Source organism: Petaurus breviceps, unplaced genomic scaffold (assembly GCF_028583685.1).
Source record: "Petaurus breviceps papuanus isolate PSGF00001 unplaced genomic scaffold, PetGlider_PUasm1.0 91041, whole genome shotgun sequence".
Classification (NCBI taxonomy): Eukaryota; Metazoa; Chordata; class Mammalia; order Diprotodontia; family Petauridae; genus Petaurus; species Petaurus breviceps.
This window is the reverse complement of record NW_027187400.1, coordinates 21465189-21484530: the sequence shown is the minus strand read 5'-3', so window position 1 is coordinate 21484530 and position 19342 is coordinate 21465189. Positions and strand designations below refer to the sequence as shown.

Sequence of the window (19342 nt, the reverse complement as noted above, 5' to 3'; positions counted from 1 at the left end):
GATGAAGTGGGAAACATAAATTACCCACGGAAAAATTCCCTACTTAATGAAACCTAGGAAAATTGGAGAGCCATCTAACAGAAATTAGGTTTAGACCAACACCTTACACCATACTCCACAATAAATGAATGTTACTTTAATATTAAAGATCTTACCATTTTTAAAAATTAGAAGAGAAACATCACATATCTCTCACAACTATGGGTAGGAGATAGATTCTTAACCAAGTAAGAGATAGAGGCAATTTAAAAAGATAAAACAGATGACTTAGATTACTTGAAACTGAAAAGCTTCTGTACAGGCAACATAATCGCAGCTAGGATAAGAAAGGAAATGGTTGAATGAGAAAAAAATCTTGATGTAAAATTTCTCTGATAAGGGCTTGGTATGCAAGATACATAAACCATATATGTGTGTATGTGTATGTTCCCCATTTAATTATTCTGTGTCAGTTCCTACTCTTGCACCTCATTTGTATAAGATAATTCCTCTTTTTAGCTCTTCCTGAATGGTTTTGCTTTTTGAAGTCATATCATGCTCAGTCTACCCTAATCTTTCTTATGAACTACCCAATTACTAATAACAATTTTAGACATACGTTCTATATTTTACATATATAAAAGGCAAACAATCTGTCCTTATTGAGTCCCTTGTAATTGGTCTCTGGTATGTACCTTATGTCTCTCTTGGCTCTTGTATGTCAAATCCTCTATTCAGTTCAGGGTTGTTTTTTTTTTAAAGTCCTGAAAGTCTGACAATTGATTAAATGTCCATTTTTTTTTCATTGAGAATTATGCTTAGCTTTGCTGGGTATGATATTTTTAGCCAGAACTCCAGTTCTTTTGCTTTTCAATATATGGTGTTCCAAAACTTATGGTCTTTAAGTACCACTGCTGCTAGGTCTTGTGTGATTCTAATTGTAGCACCACCATATGTAGATATTTTTTTCTTGTTGCTTGTAATATTTTATCCTTGAGCTGGGAGTTTTTGGCATTTGACTATATATTGCTGTGGATTTTCCTTATAGGATCTCTTTCAGGTGGTGATCAGTGGATTTTTTCTATTTCTACTTTCCCCTCTTGTTCTAATGCTTCTAGATAATTTTCTTTAATTATGTCTTGCATTGTTGTGTCAGGATTCTTTTTTTTATCATAGCTTTCAGGTACTCTGATTATTCTTATGTTTTCTCTTCTTGATCTGTTCTCAAGATCAGTTGTTTTTCTTATGAGATGTTTCACATTCTCTTCTATTTTTTCATTCTTTTTATTTTGTTATCTTTTTTTTCTTTTTTGAGGGGGAAGGTAGGGCAGAATTAAGTGACTTGCTTAAGGTCATACAGACTAAAATTAATATCTAATTCTAAAGAATAAGTGGGTCAAACAACACATCATAGAAACAATATATAATTTTATTAAAGAGAATGACAACAATGAGAAAACATACCAAAATTTATGGGTTGCAACCAAAGCAGTTTTGTATCTCTAAATGCTTACACCAATAAAATAGAAAAAGAGCAGATCAATGAATTGGGTGTGCAACTAAAAAAATCTAGAAAAAGAACAAATTGAAAATATCCAATTAAACACCAATTGGAAATCCTGAAACTCAAAGGAAAGAAGAATAAAATTGAAAACTGTTGAACTAATAAATGAAACTAGAAGCTGGTTTTATGGGGGGAGGGGGTAGAATAAGATAGATAAGCCATTGGCTAATTTGATTTAAAACAGGAAAGAAAACCAAATTACAAGTATCAAAAATTAAAGGGGGTGAATTCACAACTAATGAAGAGGAATTTAAAATATTTATTAGGATTTTTTTTTGGCCCAACTACATACCAATAAATCTGATAATCTAAGTGCAATGGATAAATATTTACAAAAATATAAATTTCCCAGATTAACAGAAGAGGAAATAGAACATTTCAATAACCCCATTCTAGAAAAAGAAATGGAACAAGTCATGAATCAACTCCCTAAGAAAAAATCTCCAGGGCCAGATGAATTCACAAATGAAATCTACCAAACATTTAAAGAAATAATCCCAATACTATATAAACTATTTGGAAAAATAAACAAACGAGTCCTATCAAATTCTTTTTATGACACAAATATGGTGCTGATAACTAAACCAGAAAGAGCTAAAATAGACAAAGAAGATTATAGACCAATTTCCCTAATGAATATTGAGACAAAAATTTTACATAGCATACCAGTAAGGAGATCACAGCAATATATCACAAGGATCATACACTATGACCAGGTGGGATTTATACCAGGAATGCAGGGCTGGTTCGATATAAGAAAAAGTATCAGCATAATTGTCCATATCAATAACAAAACCAATAGAAATCATATGGTTATCTCAATAGTTGCAGAAAAAATCTTTTGACAAAATACAGCACCTATTCCTAATGAAAACACTAGAAAGCATAAGAATTGATGGAGGTTTCCTTAAAATGATAAGTAATATCTATATAAAACCATCAACAGACATTATCTGTAATAGGAATGAACGTGAAGCCTTCCCAATAAGATCACGGGTGAAGCAAGGAAGCCCATTATCATCACTATTATTCAACTTGTACTAGAAATACCAGCAATACGAAAAAGAAATTAAAAGAATTAGAATAGTCAATGAGGAAAGAATACTATCACTCTTTGCAGATGATAGGATGGTAATCTTAGAGAATTCTAGTGAATCAACTAAAAAAACTTCTCGAAATCATTAACATTAGCAAAGCTACAGAATATAAAATAAATCCACAGAAATCATCAGCATTTCTAGATATTCCCAACAAAGCTTAGCAAAAAGAGATAGAAAGAGAAGCTACATTTAAAACAACTGGAAACAGGGGCGGCCAGGTGGCTCAGCGAGTAAGAGCACCGGCCCCAGTGTCGGGATGACCTGGAGATCGAATCCCGGGCTCAGACACTCAGCACCACGCCCAGAAATAATAACTGGCCGTGTAACCTTGAGCAAGTTACTTAACCCCGATTGCTTTAAAAAAAAAAATAAAACAACTGGAAACAATACAAAATATTTGGGAGTATATCTGCCAAGACAAACCCAGAAACTATATGAATAAAATTACAAAACAGTTCTCACACAAATTCAGTCAGATCTTAATAATTGGGAAAATATTAATTGCTCATGGGTAGGCTGAGTAAATACAAAAATGACAGTTCTACCTAAATTAATCCACTTATTCAGTGCCATATCAATCAAGCTATCAAAAACTATTTTATAGAGCTAGGAAATATAATAACAAAATTCATCTAAAAAAAGGAAAAAAAAAGAAAAAATTCATCTGGAAGAACAAAAGATTAAGAAAATCAAGGGAATCAGTGAAAAAAAATGTGAAGGAAGGTGGCCTTGCTGTACCAGATCCCAATCTGTATTATAAAGCAGTAACCATCAAAACAATCTTCTACTGATTAAGAAATAGATTGATGAGTCACTGGACTAGATGAAGTACACAATATACAGTAATAGATAAAGTGTTTGATAAATCAAGACTCAAACTTTTGGGACAGAAACTCATTATTTGACAAAATCTGCTGGGAAAACTGGAAAACAATATGGCAGAAACTAGGTATAGATGGACATTTCACACTATATACCAAAAAAATGTCAAAATGGGTATATGATTTAGACATAAAGGTATTTACCATAAGTAAATAGGAGAGTATGGAATAGTTTGCCTGTGAGATGTAAGGAGATGAAAGAATTTAGGACCAAACAAAATATAGAGAGCATTACAAAATGTAAAATGGATCATTTTGATTACGTAAGATTAAATTTTTTTTTTGCACAAACAAAACAAATGAAAACAAAATTAGAAGAAAAGTAGAAAGCTGGGAAATTTTTTTTTACAGCAAATATCTCTCACAAAGACCTCATTTCTCAAATATATAGAGAACTGACTCAAATTTATAAGACTACAAGTCATTCCCCAATTAATAAATGGTCAAAGGATATGAACATAGTTTTCAGATAAAGAAATCAAAATTTTCTACAGTCCTATAAAATGCTCTAAATCACTACTGTTTACAGAAATCCAAATTAAAACAACTCTGAGGTACCACCTCACACTCATCTGATTGTCTAATATGATAGAAAAGGTAAATGATAAATGTTGAAGGAAATGTGAGAAAATTGGAACACTAATGCCCTGTTGGTGGAGTTGTGAACTTATTCAACCATTCTGGAGAGCAATTTGAAACTATACCCAAAAGGCTATCAAATTGTACATACCCTTTGATCTAGCAATAGCACTACTAGGTCTGTATCCTAAAAATATTTTTTTTTAATAGGAAAGAACCTATTGTACAAAAATATTTATAGCAACTCTTTTTCTGGTGGCTAAGAATTGGACATCAAAGGTATGCCCATCAATTGGGGAATAGCTGAACAAGTAATGATATATGACTGTAATGGAATATTATTGTGCTGAAAGAAATGACAAAGCAGGATGATTTCAGAAAAGACTGGAAAGACTTACGTGAATTTATGCTGAGTGAAATGAGAAGAACCAGAGCATTGTACACTGTAACAACAATACTGTACAATGAAGAACTATGAATGACAGTTATTCTTTGCAATGCAATAATCCAAGATGATCCCAAAGGACCCATGATGAAAAATGCTATCTGCCTCCAGGGAAAGAATTGATGACATCTGATAACAGACTGAAGCTTGCTTTCTTTCTTTTCCTTCCTTCCTTCCTTCCTTCCTTCCTTCCTTCCTTCCTTCCTTCCTTCCTTCCTTCCTTCCTTCCTTCCTTCCTTCCTTTTTTTCTTTCTCTTTCTTGTTTTCTTCCACAAAATTACTAATATGGAAATATTTTACATTATTGCATATATAAAACCTGTATCAGATTGCTTACTATCTGAGAGATGGGGGAGGAAAGGGAGGAAGGGATAGAATCTGGAACTCAATCTTCAAAAAAAAAGACAACCAATGGTAAAAATGTTTTTATACATAACTGGAAGAAATATTATTTAAAAATTCCAGTAAGATACTTAACAAAATTCTATTAGTCTCTGCCCTGCTTCATTTTGTACTCCAAGGTCAAATTTGCCTGTTATTCCAATTATCTTTTGAATTTCTACTTTAGCATTCTAATCCCCTACAACAAATGTGAAATCTTTTTTTTTTTTTTTTGGCTATGTCTAGAAGATGTTGTAGGTCTTCACAGAACTGATCCACTTTGGCTTTTTTGGCATTTTACTGACTATGAGGGCTACTCCATTTCTTCTAAGGTATTCTTGCCCACAGTAGTATATGTAATGATCACTTGAATTGAATTCACTCAGCCTCATCCATTTAAGTGCATTGATTTCCAAGATATCAATGTTTAATTTTTCTGTCTACTGTTTGACCACATCCAATTTACTTTGATTCACAGATCTTACATTCCATGATCTTATGCTATATTGATCTTTTTAGCTTTGTATTTTCCTTTTGTTACCAGACACATTCATAGTCCAGCTTCCTTTCAGTTTTGGCTTAGTCTCTTTATTCTTTCTGGAATATCACGCTGTCCCCCCTCACATGCACACATGTACCACCCATTCCCTGGTAAGTTCTTCTCTTTCTGATACCACTGAATTCACTTCTACCTCCTTATCAGCCCTCAATTTGACCCTGGCACATCAAAAACTCCTTTATATTCCCTAACTCCCTTGTACTCTCTCATATTGTAAAACAGTCTCACAAAAAAGCACCGATTCCCCTAAGGCAGAGTGTTGCCAGGTTTTGTCCACATTGCTCCTTGTTCATCTCTTTACTGTTACCTCTACTGCATTTCTGCCTTCACCCTTGTCTCCTTGGGTTCACTGGTCTCCCTGTCATCATTCTTTTTGCTTAGCTTTGCTGTCTTTGCCTGCTATATTTATTCACCTCTACTTCATTTCTGTTATTTGGGGATGTGGGAGAAACAAATAATTTCTTCATTTCTAATTTTCTTCCTAAAACTGTTTCAAACTCTTCTTTATCACTAAATCTTCATCTTTTGTCCTGTATGCTTAAGCTGAGATTTACAGGATAGGTCATCCTGGGCTGCATCATGAGTTCTCTTGTTCTTCAGAACACATTCCATTCTCTCCTGGGGTATTGGGTGCGTTCAGGGAAGACCAGTACCTCTGGTGTGAGGGTTGCTGAGTCTTTTTTGGGCTGCTTTCCACCTTCAGTGTCCACCTGATCCACCTAACTCTCACCTGTGGTTGAAAGACACACACACACAAAATGTACAAAAACTTCTGCAAAGATTATTCTACTCACCATTGGCACATGGAATGTATGTACACTTACAGACAGCACAAAATACAGTAGACTTGAAAGACAAAACAGTTTTTGTTGCAAGAGATCACATGTTGCAGGTATCACATTCAAATAGCAGCCCCGAGTAAAACATTGCTGGCAAATAAAGGCCAGCTTACTGAAAGTGGAGCTGGATACACATTTTTTTTTTCTGGAGTGGTCACAGTGAAGGGGAGTGCTGTGAAATTTTGCAATCAAAACTAATCCAATCAACAAGCTTGTATGTGTACCAAAAGAAATGAATGACAGGCTCGTGACAATGCAGTTGTCACTTGCAGGAAAATATCAGTGCCTCTACTCCCACCATGATGAGCCCTGATCAGGTCAAAGAAAAAATTTTATGAAGACCTGGAGACCTTTATCACCAATGTGCCAAAAGAGGACAAGCTTATAATTCTGGGTGATTTTAATGCTAGAGTAGGCTCAGACTACCAGACTTGGCAGGGATTCCTAGGGAGGAATAGAGTTGGAAACAGCAACAGCAATGGTCACTTACTGCTGAAGACTTGTGCAACTCATTACCTTCTCATCACCAACACTGTCTTCCATTTATCTAAATGCAATAAAACTTCATGGATGCACCCTCACAGCAAACACTGGCATTTAATAGACTATGTGACTGTAAGGAGAAGAGACAGACAGGATGTCAGAATAAGAAAGTCAATTTGTGGTGCAGACTTCTGGACTAATCATAGACATCCTCTCCAAGGTAAATATTCACATTCAACAGGAGCATTCCCCAAGGAAAACTGAGCACCAGAAGAATCAATATCAACAGTTTAGAGCTCTTCTCTGAGCTGGAACAGTTTTTTGCTAACTTAGAGGGGAAATTGAGCCAACACACAGTTGGCAACAGTGGGGCAGAAAAGGAGTGGGCACCTTTTAGAGACTTGATGTATAGCACTGCATTTGTTCATTTGGGTCAGAGTACTCGCAAACACCAAGACTGGTTTGATGAAAATGATGGGGAAATTCAGAAGCTGCTAAATGAAAAACGAGAACTCCACAGGGTTTACCAGTAGAATAGTTCATCCATCCTTAAGAAGGTAGCATTTAATTCCATCAAAAGTAAAGTACAATCAAAGATTAGAGAGATACAGAATTCTTGGCTCAGTAAGAAGACTGTTAAAATTCAGTTTTATGCTAACAGTAATAATCCAAAGCACTTTTATGATGCCCTAAAGGCTATTTATGGGTCAAAGACCTATGGTGCATCTCATGTACTCAGTGCTGATGGAGCCACATTGATTAGTGATAAGGATGTGATGATGGGTTGAACACTTCCATAGTGCTCTCAACAGGCCATCATCAATCAATACTGAGGCCACTTACGGTTTACCTCAGGCTGAAGTCAATCCCTCCTTAGCTGAAATTCCAGCTGAAGAAGAGTTTTTGCGTGTCATTAGGCTCCTTTTGGGTTGAAAAGCACTTGCTGCTGATTCTATTCCAGCTGAGATTTACAAGGTAGGGGGTCCATTGCTCATACAAAAGCTGATTGAAATTTTCCAGGTTATATGGCAAGAGGAGGTTATTCCCCAGGGTTTCAAAAATACTTGCATTATCCATATCTGTAAAGGTAGATTGTCACATGACAATCACAGAGGGGTCTCTCTTTTAGTCACTGCTGGCAAGATTCTTGCCAGAATTCTCCTTAATAGACTGATCCTTCACCTGGAAGATGGTCATCTGCCTTAAAGTCAGTGTGACTTCAGAAAGGGCCAATCAATGGTCAATATGGTGTTTGCTGCCTGACAACTCCAGCAGAAATACTGGAGGCAGAACAGAGGTCTGTACACAATGTTTGTAGATCTTACCAAGGCCTTTAATACTGTCAGTTGTGAGGGCTTTTGGAAAATTATGTCAAACTCTGGTTACTGGTAAAGTTCATCAGCACTGACTGTCAATTTCACAATGGCATGCTTGCCCGGGTTCTGGATAAGGCACAATACTCTTGTGCTTTCACAGTCACCAATGGAGTGAAACAAGGAAATGTGCTTGTTCTCATGTTTTTTAGCATGATGTTTTCAGCCACGTTGTCAAATGCTTTCAGTGAGGATGAACATGGCATCAAGGTCAGCTACTGCACTGATGGTAAATTCTTCAACTGGAAAAGGTTATAAACCAAGACCACAGTGAAGAGAGTGTTTGTACATGATTTTCTGTTTGCAGAAGATTGTGAACTCAATGTAACCTCTGAAGCTGAGATGCAGCAAAGTATGGATCAATTCTCTGCTGCTTGTGCTAATTTTGGCCTAACAACTGACATCAGGAAAACACAGGTGCTCCATCAGCCAGCACTACACCATCCATATGTGGAACCATTAGGCACAGCAAATGGAGAAGCTTGGAATGCTGTAGATAATTTCACTTACTTTACAGGGATGTACACATTGATAATGAGGTTGATACATGCATTGCAAGATTGGGCTCAATGTTTGGGAGGCTCCAAAGTAAAGTATGAGAGAGAAGACGTACTTACACTGACTACCAAACTGAAGGTCTACATAGCCATTGTGCTGACCTCATCGCTGTATGCCTGTGAAACCTGGGCACTCTACCAGTGCCATGCCAGGAAATGGAATTGCTTCCATTTGAATTGTCTTAGGAAGATTCTGAAGATCACCTGGCAGGATAAGGTACTAGATACTGAGGTCTTTTCTCAAACTTAACTATCAAGCATTCAAACTCTATTGCCTTAAAAGCACAACTCTGATGGGCTGGCCGCATTGTTTGAATGCCCAATGTATGCTTGCCAAAAAGACTGTTTTATGGAGTTCTCACACAGGGCAAATGCTTTCATGGTGGCTAGAAAAAACAATACAAGGACACTCTCAAGGTCTCTCTTAAGAACTTTGGAACTGATCACATGACATGGAAAACACTGGCACAGGATCACTCAGCATGGTATTCCCTCATCAGAGAAGGGGCTGTGTACTATAAGCAAAGCAGAACTGAAGTATCTGAAATGTGAGATGTGCAAATTTAGAGACTCCACCGCAATTGTTCACATAGACCATTTGTGCCTGATCTGTGGTAGAGCATTCTGAACTCTTACTGGTCTGATCAGCCACAGTTAGACACACTGTAACTTGACTCTAGGTTCTCTTTGAGAACAAAGGACAACAATACTCCATTCTTTCTCACATTTTCTAGTGGGTGCGTAATAGACTTGCATTGTTCAACTATCCTTTCCTTTGTATTTTAAGTCTTTTCCCCTAATGACTTGCAGAACTTGTTCTTGAATTGAATTGTTAAAATCAACTACTATGTTTCTTGGAGTTGGTTTTTTTTAAGGTGATTTGAAGAATTTCATTTTCTATATTCAAAAGTTCTGGGCAGTTCCTTTCTATTATTTCCTTCTTTATGGTGTTATTTTTTTTTGTCCTGTCATGGTCTTCTGGGAAATGTGTGAATCTTAGGTTGTATCTATGCATCCTGTCTTTGAGATGAATTTGTTTTGTTTGTACAGTAAGCATATTTTTAATGGGTTTTATTTCTTCTTTTAGGTTGTTGTTGATTTTTGTATATTTGCATTCTTCATATATTGTTCTCTCTTTTGTTTCTTTGGTAAAGATTTCTATTACATATTCTAGTTTTTCTGTTCATTATTTTTACTGTGTAGGACATGAATTCTGTTCTCATAATTGTCATCTCTCTTTTAAACCACCCAGGTAACAGCATGCTGTAATTTCATGTTCTTCTCAAATTCTACAGAGTCCTCTGTCTCATCAAGTAGTTAGAGCATCTTCTATGGTTTTGAAATATTTGTTTATAGATGAGTGAAGCTGTTGACTAGATCTGGAAGCCATGTTTTTCTGTAGTTGCTGTTTTTCCTGTAGATTTATCTATTTATGTTCAACATCTTTGAGTTTTCCTCTTGCTGAAATCTCTCACAATTTCAGCCCCTTTCCTCATTATTTTCCCTGTTATTTACTTTTTGACTCCTTCCCCTCTTATTGTGGTTTTCTTGGGGACTGTATCTCAAAGTATCTCATTTTTCTCCCAGCCTGGAAATTTATGGTTTACCAACCTGTATTTCTGCCTAACTTAGTTGTGGGTGATCAGAACTGGTCTCAGTTGTTTGCTATGCTCTTTTCCTGAGGCTTGGTGGAGTGTGCACCCCATGCCAATACAAATGGTATTCTGTCCTGGTGACCTATCTCACTCCTTCTGCTTCTCAGATCTCTGACCTGGTACCAGCAGTTCAGAACCTGTTTACCCAGGACTGGCAGTTCAGAGTTTTGCAGTACTGTTTTCCTGGGCAACATCAGGACGGAGTATTACTGCAACCTGGAATGAGGTTTTCCATGGCATTTGAAAGGGGTAGTTGTGACTTGGATATAGTGATGAATTTTGTTGTGAGCCTGTGACACGTCCTTATGTCTGCTAGTGCAACCTCACTGCTGAGAGCATGGAAGGTAAGGGAGAAGAGCTGAGTGAGCTCAGGGCCAGTATTTGTAATACATTTATGAATTTTTTAGCTTCTTTTGGATTCTGGGTGTCTTAGACCATGGAGGCAGTTGAAGTGGTTTTATCTTTGGCACATCATTTCTGTTTCAGAGAGGTCTGAAAGGTCATGGAGATTAGAGAAAATGTTTAGTCCTCCATCTTGGGCTCATGTGACCCAGAAGTTCTGGTTTAGTATCAATGATCCCTTAATTGACAATTAAAAAAAATAAATTTTATTTTCTTCAATCATCAAAAATCTGCATTCTCTTCCTATTCCTAGTTCTAATGAGAATGAAGATGGACATTCCCTCAGATTTTGTAACTGTGCTACTTCAAAAAAATCTACAAATATTTTTGTTTGTTTTGCTTAGGACTAATTCCACCCTTAATCTACCTTCCCTCTAATTCCCCCTTCTTCACTTTCCCTCCTATTTCACTATTGAGTGAATATATCTTCCTGTTCCCAACTGCTTGTGTATATCTTCCCTCCTTTGACCAGTTTGGATGACAGTGAAGTTCAAGTGCCAACCTGTCCCCTCATCTTTGTTTGTGTAATCCTTGTACACCCTGATCATGGGAGATAATTTTCCCTAACCTTCTAAACCATTCCCCCCCCCCCAGTGTATTTTTCTTCCTCTTCATTTTCATTCTTCTTTTAAGATAATTAAGACATAATAGAACCGATTCCGTGCCTCTTATCTAATTAGATATCCTCTATGATACCAGATGATGATAGTTTGTCCCCCCATGTTTGAATGTTAGCAGTTTATCATTGTTTAGTATCTCATCATTGTTCATTCATGTTTACTTGTTATATTTCTCTTAACTCCTGTGTTTGAACCTCAAAGTTTCTGGCTCTGGTCTTTTCTTCAGGATTACTTGGAAGTCTACCATTAAAGGTCCATCCTCTCCCCTCCCTGCCCAGTCCTATAGTACTATAGCATTGTACTCCATTTGTCTGGGTAATTATTGACTGTAAGCCCATAAGACTTCTAGAATATCATATTCGAAGATATCTACTCCTTTATAGAGGTGGCTGCTAAATTATGTGTGATCCTGTCTGTGGCTCTTTGGTACTTGAATTCTAACATCCTGGTTGTTTGCAAAGGTTTTTCTTTGACCTGGAAGATCTGATTTTGGCTATCATATTCTTAAGTGTCTCTTTTAGGAAGTGACCAGTGGATTCTATTTCCATTTGTTCTCTTGTTCTAAGAGATCTGGGAGGTCTTATTTTTAGATTTCTTTAATTATTATGCCTCTTTTTTTGGTCATGGCATTTAGATAGTCCACTGATTCTTAAATTTCTTCTCCTTGATCTGTTTTCTAGGTCATTTTCCTCTATTTTTCAGTCTTTTGACTGTTTTTAATATTTCTTGTTGTCTCATGGAGTCAGTTGCTTCTGTTGGGTTCATTCTAATTTTCAAGGATCTTGTTGCAGGGGCAAGATTTCGTACTTTTTGTGTCAAGCTGCAAAACTCTTCCACACCCCCCCCCTTCCCCCATCATGTATTCCTTTAGCACTCTCCTTTCATTGAAAAAGAATTGTACTTCTCTTTAAAAAAAACCCACAAACCAACTCTTGCTCTGTGTCTTGACCTCAGGAAGTCTAATTGAAAAACACAAAACTGTGTTTTTCTTGTAGGTTTAGTTTATAGATGTTTTTGAGCCATTCTGTTCTGGGTTTGTGTCTTGAGGGTCCCTATCACCACAGCAGTTTTCTATGGGGTTCTTTCCTGCTTGTTTATTTTTCTAGCTTACTTCAAAACTTTGGATTTGATGTTAGGGCCAGGCTCTGTGCACTTCTGGAGAGAAAGTTTGGGCTGGTCCTGTCACTGCTTTCTTGGTGGTACTGAGTGTTGTGCTGTTCCAAGATCTCAGGGACATCTCAGCCTGAACAAGCTTTCAGTGCACCCACTGTGATCTGATCCAGGTCTGATTGCTGCCTTCCTTGTCTGAGCTCTGCAAGTTTCTGACCTGAGTTTGTTTCTGAGAAACAGCTGACTCCTGCTGGACTCAATCACTGTCAGACAGCTGGGAAGCTCTGTTGGCTCAGGTATAGAATTGCAGATTTCCCTTTGGTCTGGGATTCCTGCCCTTTGTTTTTCCTTTACAGATTTCAGACTGGGCTGGAGGCTGGAACTGATAGTTCTTCTTCTGGGGTCTGAGTCACACTGCTATTGCTTGCTTCTGAGCTTGCCTCTCTCAGTATACTGCCCAGAGCCTCAGACCACTGGAAGTGGTGGTGGTGGGTGCAAGTCCCTTAGTCCATCCTGCATCTGTGACCCCAGCTAGGTAGATGGCAGCAAAGCTGTCAGTTCACACATATCTCCACCATGGTGCCGAGTATGGGTCTGGGGCCCCTTCTTGCCTCAGTTCACAGCCTTTCTCTGGGTACTGGCATGCTGTATGTACCACATGTTCCATACTAGTTCCCATACCTCATCTCTTGATCTGTGTGCTTCCCTATGCTGACTTAGGCTAGAAAAATGAGTGACTTTCCTGAATGTCCTCATCAGGGTTCAGTCTATGGCATTTTCTAGATCTGTTTGGAGGAACTTTTCTTTTGGGGTGGGAGTTCTTCAATGAACTCCTTCTTGCTACTCTGACATCTTGACCCCTGCCTTAATTGCCTAATCTAATTGCCTTTTCCTCAATCCTCATCCTTCTTGACCTCCCATTGATTCAACTATCATCTCATGATTCCCAGATTTATTTGTTCAGCCTTAACCTGTCTACTGACCTCCAGTTTTGTATCTCTAAGTGCCTACTGAACATCTTGAACTTGATATCCCATAGATATCTTAGGCTTAACATGCCCAAAACTGATCTCATCATCTTTAACCTTAAACTCGATCTCCTCCAGAAACAAATGCAAAATTCTCAGCTTGGCATTCAAAGTCCTTCATAACCCAGCTCTTTTATTTTTTCAGTCTTCTTACATCTTGCTCCCTTGTGTGCACTCTTCAATCCAGTGACACTGGCCTCCTTGCTGTTCCTGTGACAACATAACCCATCTCTCAGCTCCCAACATTTTCTCTGGTCGTCCCCCCCGCCCTTTCTCCACCTCTTGGCTCTCCTGGCTTTCTTCAAGTTCCAGCCAAAATCCAAGAAGTCTTATACAAGAAGCCTTCCTAAATCCCTCTTAATTCTGTTGTTAGACTGAAACAGAAGTTGATGAGTTTTTCTTTCATGCCTCTTGAAAGCACAGTAACTTGAGATCCTGAGACTAGTGTTGGATTCCAGCACCACTCGGCGAACAATAGCTTCCCACACTGTAGGGGCCTGTCTATGTGTGTGTACTGAATTGGTGCATCTGGGACCTGAGTGTTTCTTGAAGCTAATAGCAGCAAAAGTGGCAAAAATGCTTTCCACAACATGTGAGTCCTTTATCTAGCTTTTCGCACACTTCGGTCACGTTAAAAAAAGAAAAAAAAAACATTTTCAGAACATGAACTCATAGTTAGGCATTACAAACTATGATCTTCCCCATTGTCGTTTTGCTATATTGGCATATGAAATTAAATGGGAATTTGGGGGGAGTTTTACAGAAGCTGGAGACAACGTATGAATGCTACCAGATGACAGGAAAAGTTTAGAAACTCAGAAATGCATAAAATGTACATATAGCATTGTAGAATATCAGCATTTTTAATCTTTTAATAACATAATAATTCATACTTCTCTGGTACAAAGGGAGGGTTAAACATTTTTATGCAGATTTTCCTGATCATGGGGATGCCAACCCCCCCAACCCTTTTGATGTGGAAGGGATAACTGTATATGTTTTGAAAAAATCAGTTGGTCAGTCAGTCAACAAGCATTTTTTAAGTGCTTACTATATGCCAGGTAATCACTGGGGAAAGGCAAAATTAGTCACTGCCCCCAGGAATCTCATGTGCTAATCAGGGAGACAATCTGCAAGGAAGTAGGTAAATACAAGATATATTCAGAGTAGATGGTGGGGGGGTAGAGAGAGTGGCTAATCTTTGGGGGAAGGCATGAGCATCTTGGAGGACCAGCAAAAAGGTCTTGTGCAAAAAGCTGGATTTGATCAGAATATTCAAGATAAGAAAGGAAACTAAAAGGTGGGGGTGAGGAATGGAACATTCCATCTGGTACAAAAGCAGGGAGTCAGATATGGAATGTCATATTTGAGGAATGATGAGATCAATGTCACTGGATTGTAGAGTTCAAGGAGAGAAGAAAAGTTTAAGGTGCTGGGTTATGAAGAGCTTGAAATGCAATAAGATTTTTTATTTGACCTTGGAGGTAATAGGGAGTCATTGCTGTTTCTTGCATAGGGGGTTGACATAGCCAAACCCATGCTTTAGGAGAATCACTTTGGTAAGTGGTGGAACATGGACTGGAGGGGAAGAACTTAAAAAAACAACAACATTGTAGTTCTTCCTGTTTGTCAGGCACTTTACAATTGCTATCTCCTTTGATCCTCATGACAACCCTGGGGGTAGGTGCTATTATTAGCCTCATTTTACAGATGAGGAAACTGAGGCAAGTAGAAGTTAAGTGACTTGTCCAGGGTCACAGAATTAGGCAAATGTCTGAGGAAAAATTCGAACTCAAGTCTTTCTAACTTCAGGCCAGGTGGCCTATTCACTGTACCACCTGGAAATTGGAAATCATGAAGTACACTATTCATAGTCCAGGCAAGATGTGCTGAGGGCCTGAATGGGACAGTGGCTGTAAGAGTGGAGAGGAAGGGGTGAAGGCAGAAGTGACCAGATTTGACAACTGACTGGAAATATGAGCAGGGTGAAAATGATGAGCTGAAGATGGGCCACTCTTGGGAGCCAGGGTGGCTGGGAGCTGGTGGTGCTCTCACCAGAAGAGGTGAGGGTTTGTGGGATGAGAGAGTGAGTGCAGCTTTGGACACTTTGAGTTTGTGATGTCTAAGGGACATCTGGCTCAGGGTGCCCCAGAGTATGGGACTGCAGCTCAGGAGAGAGTCTAGGGCAACATACATAGATCTTGGATTCATTGGACCCAAGGGAACTGATTTCAAAAATAGCAAAAACACACTCTCTGTCTCTCTGCTCTCATTGTCTCTGGGCCACACTTTGGTTTAGTGAGGAAAATATCACTTGTTCCTTGGAGGGCTGAGTTTTCTTTTTTCACTCTCAAACCTCACCATTCTATGTGCTTGGACACAAAGCACAGTAAAAGATTTGTAAAGAACTTTATGGACCTCAAAGTGCTACATAAATGCTAGCTATTATTAAAAGAACTCATGGTTGAATTAGGAGCTTGAAGTTAAAAAAAAGAGGGAAACAATCATTTCAAGCTACAAGCTTCCATCTGCAAGTTGCCAAAGGGAGGTGGTACTTGGTTCCTTTACTTTCCTCCTTTCTTCTTCCTCCTGCTTCCAAAAAAAGTGGGAAAGATATGGCCTGACAGCCACAGGGAACAGGTGGCAGCCTCCTTAGGCTAGGCTAGCTCTTGGTAAGGAGCAAGGGGAAACAGGTATCTGATGGCCCTGCATGTTTGAATATCCAACACCCCTGTTGCTTCCATCATTAGCTCCTAGCAATATTGGTTTGCATCTGGTGAGTCCCTGCCCTTGGTTCCCATTTTTTGTGGGTCCAACTCTGCCTCTGGCTCCAGGAATCCTGGAGGGGGCTCTGCCCTGGTCCTTCATTAGGCTGCTGCTTCTCTCCTGCAAGAGGGGGTCCTCGCCCCTTGTGGTCACAGTGGCTTGTCTATGGAAGTTTGTCCCTCCCTCAAGCCACCCAGAACTGGAAGACCTTGAAGCCCAAGTGGCTACATTCTCCCATCTTTTAGTCCTTCTACAAGAGTCCATTGGCCTGTAGAGGAGTGTTCTTTATATATGACCTTTCCTCAGCACCCTGTCATTTGTTACCTTAACAAGACCCTCTGCCTCTCAGCTCTGGGCACTTCCTCTGGCAGTCCTCCGTGCCTGGAATGCTCTCCCTCCTCATCTCTGCCCTACTCAGCTCCCTGACTTCCTTTAAGTCCCAGTTAAGATCTCCCCTTCTACAGGAAGCCTTCTCAGATCCCTCCTAATCCTAGGGTTTTCCCTCCTTAGATTATTTCCTATTTATCCTGTCTATAGCTTGTACATTTTTTTTTTGCCTTTTGAAGGGCAATTGGGGTTATGTGGGTCTTAAGTGTCTCAGGCCGGAACCGAATTCGGGTCCTCCTGACTCTAGGGTTGGCGCTTTACTCACTGTGCCACCGACACCCCAGCTTGTACATTGTTATTCCCCCATTAGACTGGGATCTCTCGGAGGGCAGGGACTATCTATTGCCTTTCTTTGTATTCTCATCCATTTGCATAGTGCTTGCTTAATAAACACTTACTAGCTGATTTGGCAAACCATTACACCAGAGCTGCAGTCCCCCACCCAACAGCCACAGCACCAGGGCTACTCATCCACTTTGGGTGTCCACCATTCACACAACTCTCAACTGGGGCTCCAAGAAGCTGCAGCATGCCCAGTGGCCATACTCTGGTAAAACCTTCTCTGCCAGATGGGCTAAACCAGGTTGGGGGGAACCATCAGGCCTCAAACCCCCTGTTGATTAGGGGGATGTCCACCCCCAAAAGAAGACCTCCCCCATTAGCATGAGTAGGTGGGAACATTTTGTTCCAATGGCCATGAAGCAGGCGCTGTGGAGAGCTTAGAGCTTGTCTGGACATCGAAGACACCAGGGTCATCCACTGCATCCTGGGTTACTGCCACTTGTCCTGACCTTTGTCTTGCCATTGGACTTTGATGACGCTAAGAGTGTGGAGCTGTCAACTTTGAGCAACTCTGCCTCAATTACATGCAATTCATGGGCAAGTCCAGCTGTCGCCCCATGATGTCATTGGTCCTCTTTGAAATGAAGGATGAGGAGCTGGCTGAGTAGACTTGCCCTCTTTCTAACCTATGCCATCTTTGATTCTTGACTCCTTCCATAATCCTGTCATTTCTATCTTCCTGATGTGTCTTGTACGTGCCCCTTCACTCCTCTGACACCGTCACCACACTGGTGCAGGTTGTCATCACCTCCCACCTAAACTATTGAAGTCGTCAGCTGCTACTTGGTCCCCCTGATTCAAGTCTTTTCACTGTCCACTCTCAAGTCATCTTCCTCTCAGTTATCAAACCTTTCTAAAGTTCACTGTTGCCCATGTCACACATCCCCTCCTTCATTCCACCCCCTATTTATTGCCTCTAGGATCAAATGCAAAATCCTCTATTTGGCTTATAAAGCCTTCCATAACCTGCCTCCTTTTTACCTTTTTCTTATACTTCTTTCTCTTCTCTGCCCTCCATACTCTGCAATTCAGTGACATTGGTATCTTTGCTGTGTGACCCTGGACAAGTCACTTAACCTCTGTCTGTCTCAGTTTCCTCACCTATAAAATGGGTTAATAGTACTTAACTCCCGGGGTTCTTGAAATAATAACTGTAAAGTGCTTAGCACATAGTATGTACTGTATAGATGTCTTCTCTGATTATTCCTCTTTCCCTCTAACAGGGTAATATTTTAGAGAAGCTGGGAATCTGCTCGATGCCAAAATTTGTCCGTTTTCTGCATGACCGGATTCCAAACAAGAAGGACCCTAAAGTTGTGGTAACCAAACTGCACTTTGGGACGATACCTGTGAGGCTATATCAGCCAAAGGCACCATCTGAAAGACCCCGTTGTGGGATCATCTTTTTCCATGGAGGCGGTAGCATATTTGGGAGTCTGAGTAAGAAAGTATTTTCCTTTTGCTTAATAAAGGAGCAGAACCATGTTTGGCCCAACGTTTTCCCAAGGCTTTGCTCTCCACGTGCATGTCAAATAATAAACCTGCATGTCTGAAATTGTCACTTTTCACCAGGACAGCGTACACAATGGTTTTCAAAACCATGGGACCCCCCCCCCCAGGAATCCCCCTGCCCCTACAGTTTTCAGACTTGACATGGTAGGTGATCCAACTCAATTTTAAGCCCTGATCAAAGAAAAGACAAAAGCCTGTGGGGATAGTAAGTGTAACCTCTACCATCACCTCCTGACTCAGGTGTGTGTAGACAGTCATTATGATCTTGTTCATTCATTCTTCCCATGCATTTCTTGCAAATAGGGGACATTGCCACCTGGGACAGAAGGTGATTTAGTCACATGGTCTGAAATACAAGAATTTATATGCTTTTCATCATGGGATCATAGGATTTAGTGCTGTAAGGAATCTTGGGGATCTTATTATGTGGGGTACTTAACTTGGGGTACTTCAACTGGTTTCTAAAAATATTTTGATGACTGTATTTCAATAAAATTGGTTTCCTTTGTAATCTTATGTATTTTGTTTTATACATTTAAAAATATTCTGAGAAGGGGATCCATAGGCTTTCCCAGACTGACAAATGGGCCAGGGCCCCCAGATAGTTAAGAACCCCTGTTCTAATGTAACTTCTCTCCTCCCTTTTACAAAATAGGGTCCCTGCTTAAGCCCCCTTCAATTGATTTATAACTGTGAATTTGCCCATTTATGGGCCTATCCTTCTTCAAGATCAATCATCCTCTGCCCTAGAAGTGACTGTAATAGTAATTGGGGAATATC

The 19342-nt window shown here is 39.5% G+C and overlaps 1 protein-coding gene across 1 annotated transcript in view; it reads left to right on the top strand.

Annotated features, from left to right (window-relative positions):
• The window catches only part of AADACL4 (arylacetamide deacetylase like 4), a 49399-nt gene that overhangs the window by 12382 nt on the left and 17675 nt on the right, over nt 1-19342 (top strand). Inside the window, exon 2 of the mRNA XM_069078410.1 lies at nt 18274-18490. Coding sequence (XP_068934511.1) covers nt 18274-18490 — 217 coding nt within the window. The remainder of the gene's footprint in view (nt 1-18273; nt 18491-19342) is intronic.